This window comes from Typopeltis vanoorti, chromosome 16, assembly GCF_054136105.1.
Source record: "Typopeltis vanoorti isolate ZY-2024b chromosome 16, IOZ_Tvanoo_1.0, whole genome shotgun sequence".
NCBI classification, from domain to species: domain Eukaryota; kingdom Metazoa; phylum Arthropoda; class Arachnida; order Uropygi; family Thelyphonidae; genus Typopeltis; species Typopeltis vanoorti.
In genome coordinates this window covers 47,217,553-47,244,531 of record NC_143564.1, presented here as the reverse complement: position 1 = coordinate 47,244,531, position 26,979 = coordinate 47,217,553, and the positions used below count along the sequence as shown (strand labels likewise).

At 35.1% G+C, this 26,979-nt stretch overlaps 1 protein-coding gene across 2 annotated transcripts in view; it reads left to right on the top strand.

Annotated features, from left to right (window-relative positions):
* The window catches only part of rictor (rapamycin-insensitive companion of Tor), a 955,009-nt gene that overhangs the window by 51,817 nt on the left and 876,213 nt on the right, over window positions 1-26,979 (top strand). For both annotated transcript variants that reach the window (XM_090406113.1, XM_090406114.1), the window contains exon 3: window positions 4,805-4,961. In XM_090406113.1, the coding sequence (XP_090262239.1) occupies window positions 4,805-4,961 (157 nt within the window). The remainder of the gene's footprint in view (window positions 1-4,804; window positions 4,962-26,979) is intronic.

Sequence of the window (26,979 nt, the reverse complement as noted above, 5' to 3'; positions counted from 1 at the left end):
AGGTATGATAGATGCTGTGTGAATATCGAATAGTTGTTCTTGACATGATGTTAGGGCCTCCATTGATGAGTCGACTCCCTGGAGTTACCCGTAATAATAATATCTTTTTTATTTGTTGTTTCTATACTTTTCTGTAGCATGTTATAGAAATTATCCTTTTCTTCCTGGATCGCGTCATTTGTTGGTGCATATATAGCAGCTATTATAACATTCTGCTTGCCAGCTTTAAATCTATCCTTTAGTATTCTTTCTGATATTGGGTTCCACTCCATTAGTGCACCATGAGCTTTCTTTGTCATCATTAGTGCAACTCCCTTTGTGTGGTCATTCGTATTTTTGTTCCCAGAGTAGATTAAGTAATGACCAGAGTTTAATTTGACAAATTAAACTCTGGTTTAATTTGTCAAATTTTTCCAGTTCCTATCCATCTCGTTTCACTTAATCCCATTATTTCTAATCTGTATTTTTCTAGAACTCTTGAGACTTGGTATGTTTTCAGTTTCAAACATGGTTCTATCATTCCAACAACCCAGTCTAAGTCTGTGTTTTGATAAGGTGTCTGTCACTTTCTTCGACACCTCTGCTTCCCCAGAAGGGCTTTCACAGAGGTTTGTGGCAGTTCATATTCTATTTTCTTTGCCAGGAATCACAAAATTTGGAAGGTTTCAGTTTGCATAGCAAAATTTTTTTTCTGAGGTTGCTAGCCCTATGCTCAATCCTCCCCATTTATCCAACATGGGACTGGCATGCCAAGTTTTCACTCAGCATGGTTGGGTTCAAAAATCATCTGTTCAAAAAAACTATGCAGAGAGCAAGAGAGAATAGTTAGCCCAAGATAGAAATATATGTAGATCCATAATAGACAACCTCCTGGATGGAGATGATATCTGACAGGACTCTCTCTCTTTGATAATTCTAAGATAAGTATCGTGGTCTGATTTATTCAAATGGGGATGAGAATCTTTATGATGAAAAAGGATGGGAAGAATACTTTCGTTTTGTTTTTTTGCATCAGGAACATTTTTGATAGAGAAAGCATAATTTGCATTTCAGTTCAGTCCATGACAGGATCGATAAAAGAAGTTTAATCATATGTATGTGATAGATATATACTTTTGCCTACCTTCTTACGCAACTTAATGACTCCCCACTAACCCCAAATTCTTCCATATCTTTGTTGTTAACAGTGCATTTAATTCTTGTCATAGAAAGGGAAGCAGAAGAAAGGATGAAAATTACATAAAATTGCTGGCTTGGCTTGAACTATTCATAAGAAAGATATTTCTTATCTTTACTTCTCTTATCTCCTTTGATAATACTCAGATCTCTGGGTAATGAAATGTCTGCCACCTGAAGACTTTTATAATCATTCATGCTCACAATAGGATTTGAATCTATAGCCTGTTGATTATAGTGTAGGTTGGTATGTGTTTGGCAGACATGCTGGCATTTTATAGGTTTTGTTACTTTGTGTATGGGATTAATAAAAATAACTAAATGAATAAAAAGCCAGAGGTCATGTGTTTTTCTAATCCTTATATAGAAATGTCACTTTGTGCTAAAAAAGTGAAATGGCTATGGATGAACGAAGTAAGATATAGCATGGCTTTGTCAATCATTAGATTTAAATATAATAGAGAATCTGTAGTCTGAAATTGATATATTTCATATATGAAATCATATATGAGTAAAACCTCTAATCCATGTTGTTTCAGGATTTTTTGAGCTACATCCATTCACTATGAATGAATGTAATTTTGGATGTTTCACTGCAGCAAAGTTATTCTGAAATAATATTTTCAAAAGTAGTTGGCAAATTATTGAGCTGTCTTAGGCTTATATAATTCATTTTATTTTTTTGTGTAATAACTGGAACTTGATAGTGTAAATATGCCACTTTATTTGCAACCATGTATGTTTGTAACATATTTAATATTTGTCTGAACAGGAGAAATACTACTACGAATATGTCAAATTATTTGATTGGGTGTTTGTCACATGGTAGTTGATCAGTTAACTGGCAATGTCTGACATCCATTATGGTGAAAGCTCAGTGGAACTAACTTATTCCAAGAGAGATTTCAGAATAGTAGTTAAACTGTTTCATAATGATATTGGGACTGGTATTATTTAGAGCAGGGGTCGGCAAGCGGCGGACCACAAAAATCGTCCCAAAGGTGCATTTTTGGCTGCCCATAAAAGGTTGACCATACTTACATGGCATGTAGCCTGTAAAATTTTATCATCAAGAAAAGACATTATGGACATTCAAGAGGATGTTATCTACTACTCAACTGTTGGATGATTAAGTATAGGTGCTGTGCTAAAAAGATTTTTTAATTTACTTGAAGAAATAGATATTTTCATGACGGAACATGAAAATACTGTCCCACAACTATCAGATAAAAATGGATTATTACAACTACCATAATAAACTTCATTTGACCCTGCAGGGCCAAGGTAAATTATTAGCAGAACTGTTTTCTGAGATAAAACCTTTTGAAGGCAAACTATGTCTGTTGAAGAAATATATGATGGAAGAAAATCTACATCATTATGTATGTTGCAAATCTGCAAACACGAAAGGAAACTTTTTTTTGGTATTATTGAACATGTACAAAAGGAGTTTTCAATAAGATTTGTGGATTTTCATAAAAATAGCATCGAAATGCTATTATTTTTGCGCCCTTTTAATGTCGACATTGATGATGTACCAAACCGACTATGGACGAAAGTTTTGGAATTACAACACAATGAAACATTAAAGAACGCATTTTCGTTAGAAAATATCCAAAAAAATTTATCGTTTTACAAAAAAAATTTGAAGGTTTAATCAGTTTCACAAAGAAAATGATAGTCGCATTTGGAAGCACATACATATGCGAACAAGCATTTTCTGCCATGAGTTTTAGAACAAAAAAAAAATTTCTTCTCGACTGACTGATGAGCATTTGCATGCTTCGATTCGAATTTGTACCTCGGGTTATAAAGTGGATCTAGATAATTTGGCTAAGGGAAAACTATCACAAAGTCACATTAAGCAGGGAGACATACGTACAAATTGTGATGGATGCACTATATTACTTTGTTTTTACGTGATAATTTTTCATTGAGTTTCATTTTCATTGTTTCATATCTCGTACTTTAAATATTTCTGTGTGTTTTAAGATTGATATAATAAAAATTGAAAACTTAAGTATTTTTTCAATCACTATTTTCTATTAATTAAATATATAAATAAAAACACTTGCGGCCCGATTATTAAAAATAAAAGTTGAATGTGGCCCACGAGTCTGAAAAGGTTGCCGACCCCTGGTTTAGAGTTATGAGTTGCCTTGGCATTTGTGTCTGTCAGACTCTAAGCAGTCAAAATAATTTTTGTTGAATATGGGTAAAGTTTTAGATATACTTTACTTCAGAATTTTGAGGATTGCTTGAATTGAAAAATTTCCTATTTTTAATTTTTCCTCATTGGAGATATACCAAGAACTATCGCGTTGAAATATTTCTAGATTCCTAGTCTAATAGAAAACATTGTGATCTGTCCTTTAGGTAGTCACTTAGCAGTTGCATGTTGTACATAACTTGATTTGCAACTTGATTTAAAAGTACAATTTCTATCCATGTTTAAAAAATTATGCGCGCGCGCGCACACACACACACACACACACACACACACACACACATCTGTTGAGTTTTAAGCTGTTTAGAAAGTTATGTACTAACTTTTTAAACAGCTTAAAACTCGGATAGAAATAGATATGGATAGAAATTGTACTTTTAAATCAAGACAACTTTACCATAAGTTGTCACAGTGTATGTGCTGTTTGGAATAGTACAGTGAGATAACTTGTAGTTATCTTGCTGTATTATTTTTATCTCACTACCTCTAACTGTAATTCAGAATTTTGATTGATCATTGATGGTGAAAAATTTTCTATTTTCTTTTTTTCCTATAAGCTTCATATGGAAATCCATCCTTCTACGAGATTTCAGTTTTATATTCCCACAGAAAGCAGGAAAACATTTTAATTAGTCATTCATATGCTCTTTCAGTTTCATTTCTTTGGAAGAAATTGTGGTTGTACTTGTTTAAATCTAGGTAAATTAAATATTGCTTTTGGCAATGCATATCGTTCTCCTCCCAACTTTACTTTATACAAGATTTGTGCTGTGATTCTTGTTCCTGGTGTACTTAAAAAAGTGACTTCTGTAGTTAAGGATGATAATGAATTGCTTGGGGGATGGATTGATGAAACTGAAAATTTTAATATTGTGCAAGTCTTTGTCAGTTGTAATCAAATAAAGATCATATCAGTAGCAAAACTCTTCATTTCTCATGATAATATGGAATAGAAGCGCAAAAAATTATCCTACTGTTTCATTATATGCTTGAACACCCCCATACTTACTGTAAAGTATTCTGTAGGTATATTTTCTATAACATTTGTGTTGTTTATTGCTTATATAACCTCTGTTTAATTTTAAAACTAGCCTTTGGATTTAGAAGTGGGAGGAACAGGCTTATTCTTGAAACTGTGCAGTTAATTGCTTGATTGCATAGTAGGCTGAATGGACACTACATTTATAGGTAGTGTCTCTGCTGTCAAAAGAAGTTTTTGTGAGTAATCGTTTTTGTAACTAGAAATACATGTTTTACATTGTATATTTCTGTTTATATCCAAATAAGGAATCCTGGAAATAAGGATATAAATTTTAGTAAAATTGTACGAATATCATGAAACGTAAGACATTTATCACTTTACATTGTAAAATTTTATTATTATTGCATATTATTCTGTAGCCTCAGCTGATACGACCCGGGAAGTTCTGATAAATTTAGTGAAACAAGATGTGAGCAAGGCTCGTAAACTAGGTTACCTGAACAGTTTTGTAAAATTATGTGCTAAAGTCACAAATAACATTGATTTTGGATTTACAAATGAAGAAATACTTTCCTGGTAAGTTTTTTTTTTACTATAAAATTTATACTGTAAACTTTAATAAAATATTAAATAAAAAAAAATTGTTATCAAAAGAGGGACAGTTAGATATTCCTTATGTCATTAAATGTTTTTTTTTTTTTAATAAAATAGTATCCCTCTTCCATTCCTCCTTTTGGGATGAAAAATGAAAAAAAGTATTTATTCATCATCATCAAATTCCTGACATTTACCTTCAAGGGGCGTACAGGATATATATACCCCTTGAAGGGGTGTAAAAAATGTATGAAAAATTTACATCATTACTGACTTCCTATCTACAATTTTCCTCCAAATCAATCTATTACCTGTCAAGGCTTCAACATTGTCAGATCTTATATTTCTATTTTCTAAGGCACTTTTTACCATATCAATCCACCTATATCTTGGTCTTCCTCTGGATCTTTTCCTACCAACCTGGCAGACAACACTTATTTGTCTGTAACCATACCACCTGAGATTAGCTCTGCTAATACATTCCTGGATGCTAACAATGCCAAGTTCTTTCCTAATATCCTCGTTTTTAATATGATACTGCCATTGATGCCATCTGTTCATGCCTCTAACCTTTCTCAAGACTCTTATATCTGCGGTCTCTTGTCTTTGGTCAAGTGTTTTACTTCTAACCTAGCTCTCTTTTCAATGCTTCCCATGATTTCTCAACAATTTGTCGTAAAGTTTTAATCTGATTCTGACAGCCTCTATTTCACCCGAATCCAGTTTCTCTTCCACAATCCTTTTCAACCATTTCTCAAGTATACTGGCATAAATCTTTCCAGGAACACTCAGTAGAGAAATACATCTGTAATTCTCACATTCACTTTTATTGTGAATGTGAGAATTACATTCACAATAAAATCCCATAACTATGAGATATGGGTCCTATCTCATAGTCCTTTATATATGGGTCATATACTCATGAGTGTATATGAGTAAGTGCAGGGAATATATTATGCAGAAGGAAATTCTTATACAAAAAACCATTTCAAGTATGTAAAAGCATGTTCATAAAAGTGTGGTCTTTATGAACATACTTTGAGACATTTAGGAAATGATCTCCTTTAGTTTGAGAAATTGAAAATTGAGGATTTGGCAACTCCTATAGGTAGAGATGACCTTGCTAATGCTTCTGCCTGGTATCTCCACTTGGACCTGGCTCCCACTGAAGAGACCTCAATAAAGGTGGAAACTAGTCTGGGTAGTGGCCCTTCCCTTAATGCATAACATTATACATATCTGCAAGGAGATGTGTTTTGCATTATGGGAGATACTGAGATAGAAGTGATGTTATCTTGCTCCACCTTTGCAATGAGTTGCCCGGTGTTGTACCACCTTACCCCAATCCGGAAGATACTTTCAGCCTCAAACTTTGTTTGCTCACACTTCGATAAAGGATTAAACTAAATTTATTATAGTCTAACCAAGTGAAAAATAAACTTTCAACATCTTTCTCTAAATCCAGAGTAATTTAATAAAAAGGTGGACACCGTTTGGCAACTCCTATAGGTAGAGATGACCTTGCTAATGCTTCTGCCTGGTATCTCCACTTGGGCCTAGCTCCCACTGAAGAGACCTCAATAAAGGTTGAAACTAGTCTGGGTAGTGGCCCTTCCCTTAATGCATAACATTATACATATCTGCAAGGAGATGTGTTTTGCATTATGGGAGATACTGAGATAGGAGTGATGTTAGCTTGCTCCACCTTTGCAATGAGTTGCCCGGTGTTGTACCACCTTACCCCAATCCGGAAGATACTTTCAGCCTCAAACTTTGTTTGCTCACACTTCGATAAAGGATTAAACTAAATTTATTATAGTCTAACCAAGTGAAAAATAAACTTTCAACATCTTTCTCTAAATCCAGAGTAATTTAATAAAAAGGTGGACACCGTTTGGCAACTCCTATAGGTAGAGATGACCTTGCTAATGCTTCTGCCTGGTATCTCCACTTGGGCCTAGCTCCCACTGAAGAGACCTCAATAAAGGTTGAAACTAGTCTGGGTAGTGGCCCTTCCCTTAATGCATAACATTATACATATCTGCAAGGAGATGTGTTTTGCATTATGGGAGATACTGAGATAGGAGTGATGTTAGCTTGCTCCACCTTTGCAACGAGTTGCCTGGTGTTGTACCACCATACCCCAATCCTGAAGATACTTTCAGGTGCAAACTTTGTTTGCTCACACTTGGATAAAGGATTAAACTAAATTTATTATAGTTTGAGACATTAATTATAATGAACTACATTATCTTAAAAACAAGACTGTCTTAAAGCCACTGTTAATAACTACTCTTCTTTGCTCTCTGTTTACTTTTCTTCTACAATCAACTTTATTGTTCTGTAATTGCATTTAGAGACTATTTAAAGTAGATGCAAATGCCAGCATTATTGTTTAAGTGGACGTTTAAGTATCTGCTTTCCAACCAAGAAGCTTGGATATGAATCCCATCATGGGCACTAATGTTTGTAAATGTCTATGTGGTAAATAATTTTATCACTTAGTGTGAGACCATCACCACGAAATGGTTTGAATAAGTTTTTAGAACTATCTTTTTTAGGTATAAAACTACAAACAAAGATGTCAAATAGAAACTCTGTTTTTATTTTGACTAGTTTCGTGAAATACTTTGTTTCACTTCATTAGGAAATAACATGAATAAACTAAAACTAGAAAGAAAATAATAACAGTTAACATCCCTAATAAAAAATATTTGAAAATGTTTAAATAATAGAATGCATGCATTTACTATTATGTTTGTTCATGGGTTGCTGTATGCTACTGGCAGATACAAGTGTGCTGTGATGGATTAATCACAGCACACTTGTATGCTGAATCATTTTGGCTGATTCTTTGAATGCTCTTGAATAAAAACAGTAATCAGTGTGGAGCATTTCAGGTTGTTGCCATTTTTTTTTTTTTTTCCATTGTATGTACTGCCAGCCCTGATTTGCACTTTCTTGCCAGTCTGTCCTATGTAGTGTACACAACAATTGCAACTGATCTTGTAGACACATCCACCACTCAAAAAACCAGGTGTCACCAGCTGAAATGGTAAAACATCATCTACAATCTAACAAAAAAACAAGGGATAAATTTACATCAAGTCTGGTCTTCCTTAATCAATCACGACACACTTGTATCTACCAGTAGTATACAGCAACCCACAAACCAGCAGCCAGCATAATAGCAAATGCACGCTTTCCATTGTTTAAACATTTTCAGATATTTTTCACTAGAGATGTTAACTGTTATTACTTGCTTTCTAGTTTTTTGTTTATTCATATTATTTCCTGATGAAGTGAAACAAAGTATTTCATGAAACTAATTGAAATAAAAACAGTTTATATTTGACATCTTTGTTTGTGGTTTTATACAGAAAAAAAGTTCTAAAAATGTTCTATTTCCACAGAAGCCTGTGCTGTGAGGTTTGATTAATTATCATATATTTGGTCTTTAGAGCAGAATTTCCAGATTAACCTTTAAGTCACCATGTGATATAGTGTACCATGTCAAAAAAGTAAATATTTTCAAAAATCATGTTATTTTTTAATTTAGTAAATTATTTATTAACAATGTTTCATCTAACGTTCACTAATTTTCAGAAGTAAGAACGATTCTTAGATTCTGTCAAATTTTCATATTTTCTAAATTGACATTAATTTATTATTACTTATGCTTTGATAATTTAAAAAAAAATTATTGTGTGTTGGAATTTAATTTGCTATTTCTTGATATTGCACATTTGTCCTTAAGCTATGCTAGACAAAAATTTATATTCTTGTTTTTATCTGCTTTAATATAGGACAATTGTCTGTTGTCTTATTGACAGTGTAGTGGCACTTTTTGAAATTGATTCTTTTATTGTAATTTTAACTTGTATTCCATTGTTGTTATTGTACTGAGGATGCCTATGACACTTAGGCAAAAATTTATGCCTAATAAATTTATTTCACATAAGTTTAAGTTTCCATGTTTTAATGTTTCTTGTTTTTAACCTTTAGACAAGTATGAGCAAACAAAGTTTGTGTGTGTGTATTTTCACACTTCATGTATACGGAGGCAGTTGTCTTGACATCAAATTTCTCTTCTTTGTGTATATGCACAGAACCTTTTGGATGTGTATAATGCCATGCATTATGGGAAGGGTCACTGCTTTGACTGGTTTTGGTCTTTATTGAGTTCTCGTAAGTAAGAACTAGAAACTTGGAAAGATTGAGCTAATCCTTCAGTAATGGATGCAAACGAAATCTCCAAATGAAATAACTTGTTACAGCTGTCTCTTATCCAGAAAATTTATTATGGTGATGCACTGTTTTCCCATTTCTATATGGAAATATGACTTCTTCCATTGATTTAGCTCTTACTACCTCTATAAATCTCCCGCTAATAAGATCTCAATAAAGGTCAGAACTGATCTTGGGTAGTGACCATCTCATAAATGCAGATGACGTCAAAATTTTGCAGGATGATTTGGATAGATTGGAGGTCTGGGCTAAGGAGAATGGATGTCAATTTAATGTGACAAAATGTAAGGTTATACATTTTGGGGTGAAAAGATTGGCGGCAGTTTACTGCATTGGTGGAACCGTGCTCCAGGAAATTGATGAGGCACGAGATTTAGGAGTGTTGGTGGATAAGGAATTGAAATTTAGGGGACACATTTCAAAAGTGGCCAAATCAGCTCATCAAATCACTTGGTTGCTGAAGAATACATTGACAAGCAGGTTATTGTTCCTCTGTATCGAGCCTTGATAAGACCCCATCTCAACTTCTGTGATCAGATTTGGTCACCTAGGTTTCTTCTTGATCGGGAGGAGGTGGAGAGGATCCAGAGGCGAGTGACCAAGATGATAGCAGGTCTGTGGAATGAACCTTATGAGAACAGGTTGAGGATTTGTGGGTTGCAAAAATTGGTTGATAGGCGGAGGAGGGGAGATATGATTGAGACATTCAAATTACTGAAGGGTTTCTATAAAATTAATTCAGAAGATATTTTTGAGAACAGGGCTGGTTGTGGGAGGACTAGGGGACATTCATGGAAACTGGGCAAAAGTGTGGTTAGTAAAGGTGTTAGAGCTGGGTTCTTTACTTTTAGAGTAGTGAATGAGTGGAATGGGCTGCCAGAGTCTGTGGAGTATGCTGTGACAGTGAATGAGTTTAAGGCGAGATATGATAGATACTGTATGAATGTCAAATAGTTGTGATGAATATGATTTGGGGCCTCCCTCGATGAGTCTAATGACTCCCTGGAGTTGCCCGTAATAATAGTAATAATAGTAATAAAATATGACAACATACATGTTGACAATGCACATTTGTTCCAAATTAGTCTGTTAATTATTAGCACTTGGAGTTTGTCATATCTGACATTTCAGTCTTCTAAAGCCCATCTGATTGAATCAGTCTATCAAATCATGGTCTTCATCTGGGTCTTTTTTCCTGCCATCTTGACATTAAACCCTTTCCTTCTCCCCTCCTTAGAAAATATCTATCTCAGAAAAAGGAATACGTCTTATCCATATTTTTGTTATAGAAATTATGTTTTTCTTTTGGTAGATGGTCTTAAATTATACCAAACTTTTTTCATCATCATCATCAAATGCCTGACATGCACCATCAAGAAGTTTACAGAATATTATAGTACAGATAACCCTCGTATAACACGGATGTTAGGTTCCATAAAAATGGCGCATTATATAAATCGCATTATGTGAGACTCAGATCACATAGAAAAAGTAGGGTTATATTCCGAAATTATATTTTTTAAAATTATATAAACAGCAATGACATATCCAACATTTTAATCATCTTCACTGTCTTCATAAATAACATTTTGTAGATGTTCTTTATTTATGAATGGCCGGACGTCATCATCACTTGAAATCTCTTGGACATCATTTGCATACTTCAGCTGGTTTAGTTATCAAGAAGTCAGTAATAAGACCTTGCTTGCCACTGTGCTGCAATTTTTTATTAAGTTCATAATATCGAAGCTAAACAAATATCCAATTGTCTCGTGAATTTTCTGGAGCGCTCCATTGAGGGATCATTATCAGTAAAATAACTTCTTAACTTTCTTGGCAAGTCCAATCCTTCTGCTAATTTCTTTAAACTGAATTCTTATTCATCACAATCAGCATCTTTGGCAGAACTCTCCCCCCACCCCCCCCACTCCATTTGGATGAAGAATCTTGATCAAGTTCTTTTAAATATTTATAAACTTTGAGAACTTTTTGTTTAATAAGAATTCCATCCAAAGGAATTTTCTTTTGGAATCTTCCATTCAAATCATTAGAGATTTCTCCATTTTTCCCATTAGAATATTGCATACATGAGCAACGTGCTTTTCACTTACCGTTGACCCAGCATAACACTTTCTCGGATTTTATGTTCATTTTTGTTTTGCCATCTATTCACTCCGCTATTCTTGCTCAGAACTCTCTTATCAGATGCCTATAGTCTTTGATCAAGTATTTCTAACCCAGCTGTCAGATCTTTAAGTTAAAATTGGTTTGAACACTGTCTTGTGTACAGCTAATTTAGTGTTTTGACTAATTTCTTTCTCATTCCAAATGAATTTATTCAGCAAACTATATTATACCAGCTTTATTAATTCTGCTGTCTATTTCCATATTTAATTTGCAATCTTTACTAAAACTTGTGCCTAAGTAGCTGAAATATTTTACTTGTTTCTATAGCTTCACTATTCAGGATTCAGCAGTTGTTTTCAATGTTTCTGCCTATTTTCGTCGTCTTTGTCTTTTTAATGTTCATTCATTTTCATACCAAATTTATTACAACAGTTATTCGGTTTAGTCAGGGAATCTTGCAGACTTGTACTGGATTTTTTCAGAAGCATCACCCAATAAAGTAGAGAGGTATAATTAACATTATCAATTTTGATATCAAATTTAATACCACTATCCTTCATAATGTAGTCCATATCGATAATGAATAACAGTGGAGATAATGTGCACCCTTGTTGCACACCTGATTTTACCTCAAATCATCTTCCTGTAAGTAAAACTCGGACTCGTGATGAATGGTAAAGCTGGTGAAAGTTGTGATCATTACGCAGAATGAATGCTCGCTGAAATAGCTCTTTTTTGCAATGCCGATGACCTATTATAATGTAGTATATGATCTAACTAGAAAATTATATTTGCTTTCAAACACTAATGTTGTACTTGTTCTCTCACTTTGGTCACATTTTAAAAAAGCAAAAATGGATATCACTCGGCGGAAACTTTGCTAATAACAGTCCTAAGCGTCGTCTGCTTCGTTGTCACGACTGCCGTGCCTCCTCGCCACCAGTACACAGTTTAAAGAGAATTCGCAAGTCTTTGTGACAAAAATCCTCACAACTCCCTTTGGGGGAAGCACATCCGTCACAGGAATGTCGATGTTGCATCTAAAAAAAAAAAACTCAGGCGAGTAATTGACTCTAAAATACAAGAAATGAGGTGAGAGCTTTATGGTGCGATGCAGCTCCCACAAACAAAAAAAACTATATAATCATCATTAACTAAACATCAAGAAAATATATAATCATTATTAAGAAACAAGCCAATAACATTAATTAATTATATCAGTTTTTAATCTGGAAAGGGCATCAGCATTACCATGACGACTACCCTTTCTATATGTAACGGTCATATTATAACGTTGTAGGGCTAAAGCCCATCAGGACAACTTGGCACCATGAGGGGCACTTTTAGTTAGATAGGTCAGAGGGTTATGATCTGAAATTACCTGTATTTCAGCACCAAATACCCATGTGTCAAACTTTTTCAATGCTTCCAAGACGCAAAAAGCTTCCCTTTCAATGGTCGACCATTTCATATGACAGGAATTTAGTTTCTTACTGAAGAAAGCAATGAGCAATTCTTTTCCTTGTTCGTTGTTTTGAGCTAAGCATGTGCCAATTGCTGTTGCTGATGCATCCGTATACAACTAGAATGGCTTGTCGAGATCTGGAGTATGCAAAGAAGGCATTTTTATAAGCTCTTCTTTGAATTTCGTAAAAGCTTCATCAGCATCAGTAGTCCAAGGAATATTGTTTGGGACACTTTTCTTAGTCAGATTTGTCAGTGGTAATACAATTTGGGAGAATCGTGGTATGTAGTCACGGTAGTAGCTAGCCAGTCCAAGTAGACTTCTTACTTCCTTCTTTGTCGCTGGTGTCGCTAAACCTTTTATAACCTTGACCTTCTCTGGGTCCGGGGAATGTTGACCAGATCCAATCAAATGACCTAGGAACTTCACTTGATTTTTCCCGAATTCACATTTTTCTAGGTTTACTGTTAAACCCATCTCTCTTAATGTTTTGAAGACTTCATCTATATGGGTGAGATGTTCAGACCATGTTTTAAAAAATATAGCCAAATCGTCGATATAAGATCGGCAGTATGCCTTATGAGGAGCTAGTGCTTTATCTAATGATTTCTGGAATGTGCTTCCAGCCTTCTTCATTCCAAACGGTAAGACGTTCCATTGATAGTGACCAGAATGCGTCACGAATGCGGTGAAGGGCTTTGCTTCCTTTTCCATAGGGATTTGCCAATATACCTTGGTGAGATCAACTACAGTGATAAATCTTGCTTGTCCTACCTCAAATAATAAATCTCTAACTATTTTCATTGGATAAGCATTTGGAATAGTAAAACTATTTAGCAATCTAAAGTCAATGCATAGTCTGACACTTCCATTTTTCTTAGCCACACAAACCACGGGATGAGCCCATTCACTGACACTTGGCTCAATGAGACCCATATCTAACAGTTCTTTGACTTGTCAATCTACTTCCTTTTGTAGAGTGATTGGCACCTATAGGGTTTGAGTCTCTTAGGGGAACAGTTCTCTGTAACTTTGATGGAGTGTCCATCAACTTTGGCATGACCAGGTTTGGAACTAAAAACATCTGCATATTTCCGGAGGATGTCAAAAAGTTCTTGTTTTTGTTCTCCCGTCAAGAGAGCATTCATATCCTCAAGGTGTTTCCTAATATCTTCGACTGATTTATTCATCTTGTCAGCGGGTGCATAGTGGAGTGTTCCGAAATCTTCATCTAGCTCGAAGACTAGACCGACATAATTAATTCTTTGAATATATGGTCGAAGCTTATTTATGTGGAGCTCCCTGATACTTCCATCCTTCATCTCAACCTTCACAGAATGTGGTCTAGTAAGTTGGACGACTGTAGCAGGTCCTGTCCAAGTATTTAGAAGCTTATGAGAGGATGAAGGTAACAATACTAAAACTTTTTCACCAACAATGAAAGATTTTTCTTTGGAACGAAGATTATATCTGGAGGACTATTGTTCTTGAGACCCTTTGGCGTTCTCGGATGCAATTTCATGAGCTTTTCTTAGATTTTCAAGAAGCTCTTGTAAATAATTTTCAACCGAGCGAGAGGCAGCGGTTGGGATGACTCATTCACCAGTCCAAATTTCCTTTAACAAAGATAAGGGGCCTGGAGGTAATCTTCCATATACCAACTGGAAAGGTGATAACCCAGTAGTGCTATGTGGTACTTCTCGGTAGGCGAATAGAAGATAGGGAAGATGTAAATCCCAGTTTCTTCCATGTTCCTGTATATTCTTATTCATCATCTCTTTTAAAGTTCTGTTCCAACGTTCAACAGCGCCCATACTCTCAGAGTGTCCTGGAGTGGAAAAACGTGGAGCTATGCCTAGCAGATCTTTAAAAGCTTGAGTGAGTTTAGATGTAAAATTCATACCTTGGTCGGTACAGACCATTTTAGGAAATCCAGTCTGAGTAAAAATCCTCATCAGAACATTACATGTAGTTTTAGCACTTATTTCCTTGACAGGTATGACTTCGGCCCATCTAGTGCATAAATCAACAGCACATGTTATGAATCGATGTCCTCTTCCCAATGGAGGTTCTAACGGTCCGATACAATCCACGCTCCATACCTCAAACGGAGTTTCTGGTCTGACGATAGGTCGTATGGGGATTCTATCTCTATATGTAGCAGTCCTTCTCATTTGACATTCCTTGCAACTTTCGCAATATTTTTTCACATATTGTTTAATGGTAGGCCAAAAGAATGAGTACTTGATTCGCTGACGGGTTTTCTTTTCGCCGAGATGGCCAGCAAGAGGGATTTCATGTGCCATCTTTAAGACATTTTCTCGTTTCACACACGGTAGCACTACTTGTCTAATATTCTCGCCACAAATATGTTCGTTATGAAGCAGAACCCCACTGTCAAATGCATAGGCATTTTTCTGCCTTTTTGCCCATTCAAAACACCTTCGAAGTGTCTCATCATCCTCTTGAAGTTTACCAAATTCGAATTTTGTTTTTTCTGGTATACACTCATTTTCTGCACCTGGTGGGGACTCTGTCGTACTGACTGCCAATGCTGTACTGGTTATTTTCGAAGGCATGTCTTCGTCTTCATCATCTTCTGACCGTTTATCACTTAAATCTTTTGATTTCAGAACTGGTGTCTCCCAATGATGACTACTCTCATGTAGCTCGACGCTTTCGACCAGTATTTCATAGGCAGAGGAGCACAGTAGCTGATCGGTAACCAGTCTTCTTGAGACGGCACATGTGACTGGAACATTACCATGTAAATTATCATCAATTTCATTTCAAAAATTCTCAAGGGTGTTATTTCATTTTCTCCGAAAGCAGAAGATATTTCTATCTTACTTTCTCCATCATGGGGCGTATCTGCCACTAAATTTTCGCACACTACCGATATTTGCGCTCCCGTATCTATTATTCCATTTAAAACCTTACTTCCGCATTTGATTTTGACGACCTTCAAATCATCTACGTTTCGACCAATGTCTACTGATTTGGATACTGGAATGGAAATTTTGGCAGTCAACACACCTGATTTATTGTCATCCCCAGTGGTAGACGTTTGAACTAGGTTACTGTGTGCTGTAGCAGGAGTACCTTTTGGCTGACTATTTTTCATACAAAACTTGACGATATGACCTTCCTTTCTACAAGTAAAACAAGTTGGTTTGTAGTGAGGCTTGTATGAATCATCAATTCGTCGTGGCTGGTACCATCTCGGTGGACTTTGAGAGGGGGATAATAACTTATTCTTGAATGTTTGTTCAGCAGGTGGAGTATAAGGTCTAAACTTTTCAGTAATCTTGTCCTTCGGAATAGCTCCAATGGGCTTCCTTGATGTACTACGAACACTGTCGTATTCGTCCAGTCTGTCAGCTAACTTGGTTGGAGAAACGAATTTTGGCCAGTCGTCTAAGAGATGTTCTCTCCCTTCATGTGGTACTTTCTTCTTCAGTTGATCCGTAATAATTAGATCTTTTAACCCTTCAAAATCCTTGATATCAAGGCCACCAATCCACTCTTCGAAATAATTAGTTATTTCATAACAGAAATCCCTCCAAGATTTTTCAGCGACCTTTTGGTGCATCACAAACTTTTTTCTGAAACTTTCAGGATTCAGTCTAAATCTCTTTAGTAGAATTGTTTTAATATATTCATAATCTTCGCAATTTTCTTCTGACTCTCTACCAATTAATTGGACAATCTCAAATGATAACAAAGTCAAGAGACATGATATCCAGTCTTTAACATCTATTTTGGTTCTCTTAGCTAGTCTTTCAAAAAGGGATAGGTATATCACAATGTCATCCTCTTGTAATCTAAACCTAGGCATTAGCTTAATTAGCTCAAGACAATATGGTTTATTGTCACTGGATACTGGAGTTGAGATTGGTTGAACACGTGCTTCAATTTCCAGTTTCTTCAGCTCGAACTCCATTTGTTCTCTTTTCTGTTGGGCTTCCAATTCATCTTTCCAGCATTGAGCTTCTCGTTCTTCCTTCCACCATTGAGCTTCTAATTCTTCTTTCTTCATCAGTTCTTCCTCGAGTCTGGTACTAATAATCGTCTCCAACATCCCTTTAACAAATTCTTCTTCATAAAATTTACTTCCCGTAATAATCATTTTAAGATCTATCACTTTCATTTCGACAGTTGGCTTCTCTCCCAGTTCTTCAGCCAATTTACGTAAATCTTCCTTTCTACCTTTGGTTAAATAAGCCATGGTGCTTAACAATAACTCTCTTTACTGATAAAAAAAAAAAAAAATCACCCTTAAAAAGGAATCAATTGCAATTTTTTTTTTTTAAATGCCCAGAAAGAGATGTATATATTTGGCAATTATGGGACTCATAACTAAATTCAACATATCATTTGTAAACATAGATAAATCTTACAATATTATCAGATAAAAAAAAAAACTTCAACTACACAATTTACTACACTTTCAAATACACAAATATATATATATATATATATATATATATATATATATATATATATATATATATATATATATATATATATATATATGTGGATATTAAAAACAAAGCCAAAACAAAAAAGAATAGTTTCGATTTTACACCCCTACTATAATAATAACTTAAATCTCAAAACAGAACTATCAAAACAGTATGCAAAAATAAACTGTGATAACACTGTCGTGTTCTTTCTCTGGCGAGAAATCACAAGTACTGACTGTTCCAAGATGGAACAAACATGCAAAACAGGACAAATCAGTAAATGCAGAACAGAACAAAATAAATTTAAAATGAGAAAAAAAAACAACTATTCTGATTTATCTGGGATGAAAATATAGCTTGAACACTGGCGTGTTTTTCTTTTACCCAAACTATTGTACTACTGTTCCAGGATGGAACAAAATTTGAATACTGATGTATTCTTTCTCTGGCGAGAAATCAAAACTACTACTGTTCCAGGATGGAACAAACTCCGAACGCCATTTTTTTTTTGTTTTGTATTAAAACAGACTTTCGCCCAAATAATCAAAATAGAACTCTAAAACATGGGAGCATGCATTTACATAATGAATTGCTCTCACCTTGTAGGTCTTATCGACTGTGCCAGTAAAACTCGGACTCGTGATGAATGGTAAAGCTGGTGAAAGTCTTGATCATTACGCAGAATGAATGCTCGTTGAAATAGCTCTTTTTTGCAATACCGATGACCTATTGTACTGTAGTATATGATCTAACTAGAAAATTATATTTGCTTTCAAACACTAACGTTCTACTTGTTCTCTCACTTTGGGCACATTTTAAAAAAGCAAAAATGGATACCACTCGGTGGAAACTTTGCTAATAACAGTCCTAAGCATCGTCTGCTTCGTTGTCACGACTGCCGCGCCTCCTCGCCACCAGTACACAGTTTAAAGAGAATTCGCAAGTCTTTGTGACAAAAATCCTTACACTGTACCTCCTACAATTCTTACTGACTTACAGCTTCCTGATATAATTTCCCATTTACATCATATAACTGTAGCATTTTGAACAGCTTTTCTCATATATGACATATGTATACCTGTTATATGCCTTTTCCAGATCTGAAAACAGATCCTTGTTATATTCATATGACCTCTACTGTTTGTCTTAAAAAAGTGAAAATTTGATCCTGACAAACCTCTGCTTGGCTAAATCCAGCTTGTTCTTCTCCAAGTTTCCCTACTGCAATTTTTCATAGCCATTTCTTAAGTATACTTGCATAAATATTACCAGGAACACTCAATAGGGAAATTCTTCTGTAATTCTTGCATTCAATTTTATTTCCTTTTTTATAGATGGGTACTATGAGAGCTCTACTCCCACATCTGGAATTTGAACTTCTGACTAGGCCTTATGATACAGTGTAGCTTCTACAGACTTTTATAATTTGGTATTAGAACATTTCTGGTCAGAGCTTATCTACTCCAGCTGTGTTTCCACATTTCAAGTTTTTGAGGATGTTTTCTACTTCAATTACTGATATGTATTCTAACTGCATTCTTGTTGAGTGTTTTCTATCATCATATTGTCACTGTTTGCTTCATTGAGCAATCTTTCAGAGTAATTACTCCAGATATTTAGAATATCTTCAGTTTTTATGTTACCTTTATCATCTCTGATTCCTTTTACAGTACACTTTCATCCATTTGTAAGCTTTTTCAATAGCCTTTGGAATGTTTTGTCACCTTGCTTTTGTTTAGCTAGTTTTAATCAGTGCTTAACTTTCTTACATTTTTTCTCTGTATTTTCTAAGATCACATGCTGACTTGTCAGGAATTTTGATAAGATTTCTTCTTTTCCTTGACTGCCTCTGTAACTTCCTGAATTTACCATAGAGTTCTGGTTTTTCTGTCTTTGCAGACAACTTCTTAACATGCCTCTGGTTGAAGAGTTCAATGTTTTTTTCAGTGTTTGCCACAGAATCCCCAAGATTTGGTTCTTGTTTTCAATCTACTTCATTTTTTCTTGAATAGCATTTGTGTCATTTGAGTTTACAAGCTGCTCAACTTTGATTTATTTTAAAACTTTCTTACACACTCTTTTTTTCAGTAAGCAATTCAATTTTATCCTGCTCAAAACTAAATACTGATCACTTCCTATTTCAAATCTTGTGTATACTCTTGTCTTGAACCAGTTGGAAAACATCATATTAACAATAACATAGTCAGTGAGACTTCTTATTTGTTGCATCTTTTCTCCATGTGAATTTGTGAACATTTTTATGTTGGAACACAGTGTTAGTTATAAGTAGTCCATGTCCTGAACAGAAATCCAGGTATTTACTGTTATTACTTTTATTTTCTCCAGATTTTTGCAAAAGATTTGTATATGTCTGGTAATCATTTCCTACTCTGCCGTTTAGATTTCCATCAAGGACCAACTTTTCCTTTTTCATTATGTCAGCTGACTTCTCTAATGCCTCGGAAAATTCCTTCTCTTCCTTAGTGGAACCTTCTGTGGGACCATAGGCACAGATAAGTCTTATTGTTCAGTTCCCCATTCTTATAATTTGTCCATATTTCTGTACTTGATATTGTCTACCATTAAAGATTTTCTTCATATTCAATGTAGAATACTGTAGCTACTCCTGTTCACTAATTGTTATTGCCTGAATATAATATTTTGTATTTGTTGCTTAGAAAATATCTCACTTTTTTTTGTCTTTGTTTTAGTAACACTTACAATAGCAAAGTAATTAATTGGGACACTCACATTTTAAAGAAAAATTTTAATTTCACAAGAAAATAATTACAAAATTTAAACTCCAACTTAATATTTTATGTGCTCCTCTGTTCCTAATGAGTTCATTAATTCACTTAAGCATGGAATCTACCAACATAGAATACATTTTTCTCTTATTTCTGCATCTCAAAACCATACTTTTATAATGGATTGTGTTAAGTTATCCTTGGTATCTCAACTACGCCCCCCCCCCCGGCGTAGGCGCCGGGGGGGGGCGTAGTTGAGATACCACCGTTCTAACTGCTGTACCACCATTACCACCGTTCTAACTGCTGTACCCTTGAAGCGGAGGAGAGTCTGGTCTCTCAATATGTTTTGAATGTCCTTGAAGAGTGTTACTCACATTGCATGGAAAGATGGGGGAGGAGGCTGGAATCCCTGCTCTGGAGGGCAAACATAGCATTCACCACTTCAGGCCCCCCAATAAGCAGGGTAGTGGTGTTTCACTGTGCAATGAAGGTCATGTACCACCTAGTGGTCTATCAGTACCTCCCTCAATCAGTGCACTGAATTGTCAGTTTTAGCTGCCTGATCTGCAAGGTTTGTTTTTAAACTCTTATTTTTGTTTTCAAAGTATTCCATGAAAAGATTAATCAAAACAAATACAATACTATGAAAGGGTTTGGAAAGAATGGATCATACATATCTGAGTCAACAGTTTTCCAATCCTGTATCCTCTGATTTATGCAACAACAGTCATTATGTCATATCCTGCCACATTCGTTAGCAAAGTACAATAACATAGGGTATCCATTCCCATTATTCAACTTATATGTAATGTTATAAACCATGAGCAAGTTTGATCTCACAGTGACACCTTTAGTAAACCCATGCTTATTTCTTGAAAAGTAACATGTAGATTACCACTTTTTTTTTCCTTTTTTTTTTTTTTAGAATTTTCACTTGAGTACATAAGTAAAGTCTTTCTCTTGGCTGCAGTAGTTCCAGTGGCTGCAAGCAGTATTAAATTTCTGTACTGATATCTAGGCACATGTTTCCTCCTGGATATGTAACTTTGGTATAACTCACTCCAAGAATTAAGAAAAAATTTAGTCTTCACACTACCAAAAAAGAAATAGCTTAATAATTCCAAGCTACATTAAAACACACACCATATATATATATATATATATATATATATATATATATATATATATATATATATATACAGGATTTAATTTTAGGATGTAATAAATAAATTATTAGCCTTAAAATATGTTAGCTATTTAACCAAGGATTAACTTTAAGCCAAATTTGTTTCTTGCTGTGGGAGTAAAACCAACACTTTTGCTTTTTTTTATAAAATATAATGTACTGTAATAGTAACTGTTACTAAAATATGCAAGTTCTAATACCTGATGACAACTTTCCTCTTTTGAAAATTGTGAGAACTGTGAACTTCATTTATGGTAAGAGAGAGGAAAGTTCAGACTAGGCGCTTCAGTTTCCGATAATCCTGAGTTATTCTTTAAAAGACACAGGTAATTCAGTTATTGATTAGAATGCTTTCTAGAAAAGTCATGTAACATGTGTATTCTTTGCAGTTTCCTCTTTGAAAATCACAACTTTCTTTCTCTTCCTATATGAAAGATTTCCAAGGAAATATGTTACCATTTAAAATCAGCTTTGCTATATCTATTCTAAAATAGTCATAAAAGTATCACTATGCTGAATTAGCATTTATTACCTGATAAACATTTCTGTTTCCATATGAATAACTTTGTATATATCCAAAGTGTTTCAAATTAAAGTTCGCCTATTCAGAGAAATCTGTAGAGGGAACTAGAAAATCAGGATCCAAATCAGGAAAAGACAGAATGTCCTCAAACTTCATGGTAACCTAACCAGGTTATGGGGTAAAGATTTTGACAATAAAAAAAATAGTTTAAAAATGGCCAATAGGGGAAATATGGCACTCTGAGCAAGAAAAGATAGTGAATATTGCATACTGTATAAGCCATAAGGCAGTATAAATGAAGGAGCAAGAGTGACTCTATGGTTATTTGACTTGTGTGATGGATCTTATTTTGCCTGAATGTGCCTTGCTTTCTATAGGAATGGGGGAAATGCTACAGCAACACCTCATGAGCACAAACACCTAAAGATTTTGTGAAAAGGTCAAATGATGCCAAATGCAGTGCAATGCATGGTTCATCGATTTGAAGAGACATTGGTACTTTATACATCCTTTATATATAAAACACTAGTAATGGAACTTGGGGTGCTTAAGGGTCAAAGCTGTATAACTGAGAGGAGACCCCACATAGCCTTTATAGGAATGCAGAGAACCGACCAGGGCTTCTGACCTAATGTCCAATCCTCACCTTCTCGTGGTGCACCCTGTTGGGTATCTACTTGGATACTGAACGAACGAGGATGGGCTGGCAATTTGGGATTTAGCCGACCAAATTGTATTCTTATTGGTTAAACCAAAATAAAAAGATGATGGTACAACATGACAAAATTTCATGCTGGCTGGGGTGTCGCCAGGTTAAACAAGGCCCCCGTTGTTTTCGCCAGGGAACCAGGGCAAACAGCGAAAAGTCAACTACTGGAACAAATCTGAAAACAAACTCCAACTCAACATCACCAGAGTTAAAGATCGGTGCTATCAACGTAAGAAGCCTGAATGGCAAAGAAATGGAGCTAGCTGAGGAATTAGATAAGTACCAGATCGACATAATAGAGGTGACTGAAACAAAAAAAAAGACAAAAACTGGTGAGATCTTTCTGAGCAATAAATACAAAATCTTATATTCAGGCAATGACAATCAAGGAAAAGGAGTAGCCATAGTATTCAACACAAAATATGAGGCTAATCTTCTTGAATGGCAGTCAGTCTCAAGTAGAGTAATGTGGGCAAATATGAGAATGGGAAACTGGACAATGAGACTTATTTGTGCCTATGGTCCCACAGAAGGTTCTGCTAAGGTAGAAGTGGAGGAATTTTTTGATGCTCTAGAGAAAGCTACTGACACATTGAAAAAGGAAAAGTTGGTCCTTGTTGGGGATCTAAATAGCAGAGTAGGAAGTGATTGTCAGACATACAAAAATGTTTTGGGAAAATTTGGAGAAAAGAGCAAAGCTAATAATAATGGCAAATATCTGTTGGATTTCTGCCAAGGACATGGACTGGTTATTACTAACACCATGTTCCAACATAAAAATGTGCACAAATTCACATGGAGAGAAGAGGCTAGGAATAAGAAAAGTCTCATTGACTTTGTTATTGTTGATAGTGATGTTTTCTCCCTGGTGCAGGACACCAGAGTGTACAGAGGATTTGAAATTGGAGGCGATCACTATTTAGTCTTGAGCAGGATAAAATTGAATTTCATATTGGAAAGAAGTAAGAAAGTTTTAAAGTGAATAAAAGTTGAGCAGCTCTCAGATGTGAACAGTAGACTAAAATACACAAAGATTATTGAAGAAAAAATGAAAGAGTTTGAGAACAGGAATCAAACCTTGGAGATTCAGTGGCAAACTCTGAAGAAAACATTGATTGATTCTGCTAGAGAGGCATGTGGTGAGGTTGTCTGCAAGGATAAAAAAAATCAGAACTCCCTGGCGGACACAGGAAGTTAACGAGGCAGTGAAGGAAAAGATGAAAGCATATCAAAAGATCCTGTCAAATAAGTCAGCTTGTGCTCTTAGAGAATATAGAGACAAATGCAAGAATGCTAAACAGTGTGTAAAACTAGCTAAACAAAAGTCATGGGAGGACTTTGGCAAGAATATAGAAAATAAATATCAAGAAGGTGGCAAAATATTCTGGAGGTTGTAGAAGAAGCTTAGGAATGGAGGAAAGAGTGCTGTAAAAGGAGTTAGAGATGATAAACATGACATGAAAACGGGAGAAAAAGATATCCTTGAAGTATGGAGTAATTACTTTGAAAAACTGCTAAATGAAACAAGCAGTGGTGACAGCACAGTGGTAAAAAACACTGACCATGCATGTAGTCAGGAATACATATCCATACTTGAAGTAGAAAAAGCCATCAAAGGCTTGAAATGTGGAAAGGCAGCAGAAGTAGATGATATTCGACCAGAAATGCTGAAGTATGGTGGTATAAACGTCTTAACAGTGGCTGCACTGCATAGTTCAGAACGCCTGGACAGAGGGACGAATTCCCGATGATTGGAGTAGAGCTATTATAGTACCCATATATAAAAAGGGAAATAAAACCGAATGTGAGAATTACAGAAGTATTTCCCTACTGAGTGTTCCTGGCAAGATCTATGCAAGTATACTTGAGAAACAGTTGAGAAGAATTGTGGAAGAAAAGCTTGGTGAAGAACAAGCTGGATTCAGGCCAAATAGAGGCTGTCAGGATCAGATCTTCACTTTACGACAAATAGTTGAGAAAGCATGGGAATATAACAAAGATCTGTATTTAAGTTTTGTCGATTTGGTAAAGGCATATGACAAGGTACCAAGAGAGAAGCTATTCAATACGCTGCAGTTATACGGTGTGAATGGGGCATTATATCAAGCAATATTTAGTCTTTGAGTTGTAAGTCAGCAGGTAGAATTGAAGGAAGTACAGGAAGATGGTTTAATGTTAAATCTGGTGTGAGACAAGGATGTACATTATCCCCTCTGTTATTCATTATCTATATGGATCACATTATAGATCACAGTAGTATCATATCCTGTAATGGAACTTTCTGTTTCCAAAAAAAAATCCCCATATCTCTTTCTCTGTCTAGTTCTTGCAGTTCTTCATCAGCTGTTTACTTCTTTACTGTGTTCTTGTCACTCACCATCACCTGTAATGTGTAATATTTCAGTTATAAAATGTGACATCATTTTAAGTTATCTTTATGGCACTTTACTAGAAAGTGTCAACATAACAATTGCAGTGAAATAATTAAGTCTTTTAACTTAAATATTTTACATGTATCCAAACATTAAGTTATAATAATTATTTTGGATAGATGAACTTACAATCAAGTGAATCTCCTACTACGTTTATTTCATTAACAATTAACACTATGTAAACGTAACATATAATCAACACCCCACTGTATATATATATACAGTAGAACTCGCTTATAACGATCACAGTTACAGTGAATTCACGTTTATAATGAATAATTTTGAAGGTATATTTGAATTACATTTGATTTAATGCATGTATTTCATGTTTATTACGAATTCGTTTCATGGGAATAACGAATGAATAATACATGTTAGTCGTCCCTTTACTGACATTTCGTACGTACGCATTTTCTGGTTGTGGAAAAATGTCGGGAGTCAAACGGAAAATTTTATCGGTTTCCGAAAAAGTAGAAATTATATGGGAGGTGGAAAGTGGCCAATCAAATCTGACAGTAGCAAAGAAGTATGGTTTGTCCCCATCTATAATATCAACAATTTGGAAGAATCGCAAGTTGACTCTAAAAGCTTTTGAAAACAATTTATCGAAGTGTAAAAAACTTAAAAAGTGTAATAAAAGTGATGTTGACAAGGCACTTCTTTCGTGGTTTAAAGTGCAAAGAACCGCTGGCTTACCTATTAGCGGACCAATTTTGAAAGTTCAAGCTGAAAAATTTGCTGTTCAACTTGGTTATAGCTATTTTAAATGCAACAATGGGTGGATTGATCGCTTTAAGAACAGGAACAATATTGTCTACGCAAAAGTAAGTGGCGAGGCATTGTCCATTGAAAAAAATGTTGTTTTTGACTGGATCAAGAATGTATGGCTGGACATCAAACGAAGGTATGGATACAACAACATTTATAATGCAGACGAATCAGGATTTTTTTTATAATTTAACGCCCAATAAAACTTTTCAATTTAAAAATGAAAAGTGCATTGGCGGAAAACTTATCAAAAATAGACTCACAGTGTTAGTTTGTGCGAACATGACCGGTAGCGATAAAAGAAAGCTTCTTGTAATTGGGAAATCGGCAAAGCCTAGATGCTTTAAAAACATAAAGAAACTCCCCGTTGATTATACAGCGAATAAGAAGGCCTGGATAATATCTTCAATTTTCGAAAATGAAATTCGCAAGTGGGATAAAAATCTTCTTAGTGAAAACCGGAAAATTTTGTTATTGATAGACAACTGTCCTTCCCATCCTATAGTGGCTAATTTAACAAACATAAAACTTGTTTTTTTGCCACTGAATGTGACATCTGTCTTGCAACCACTTGATCAAGGCATAATTGGATGTTTTATTCCATTTTCATCGTCTGTTAGTCTTGGAACTGATAGAACGCAGAGAAAAATCCGCGGAAAATGTTTATGTTTACGACTCGAAGATCAGTGTACTTCACGCAATACGTTTAATGAACGATGCTTGGAATTTGGTGTCATCGTCTACGATACAAAACTGTTTTAAGAAAGCCGGTCTTGTGGAATACGAGTGCGAATCTGAAGAAGATGAAGGGGATAACTTACCATTATCAGCGTGGTTAAAAGGGCGAAATTTGAACAATTTTGAAACGTGCACTGAGATTGATAATTTTATAGACATTGATAATGGCGTCGTAACTTCGGGTATACCGACAGATGCTGACATCTTAAAACAAATCTCTCATACACCAGAAGAAAATAATAGTAGTAGTGACTCCGAGGAAGAAAATAGCAGTAGTGAGAAAATCGTTACCTGGTGTGAAGCAGAAAGTGCTTTACATATTTTAACAAGATTTATGGAATCGCGATCTGTAAGTTCAGACGACACATTCAAGCATCTTATACGGTATAAGGAACAATTTCAATCGTATGAAATATGCGTCTTGTGCAAAGCAAAGCACGCTTGATGATTTTTTATGTAAAAATGAGTAGTTTTAAAAATAAATTTTTGTTCATGTGTATGTATGTATGCACATATGTATTTATGTTACCCAATATATCTATGCTGAGAAAAATCTGAAAACATTTTTAATTCGCTCAAATTATGACC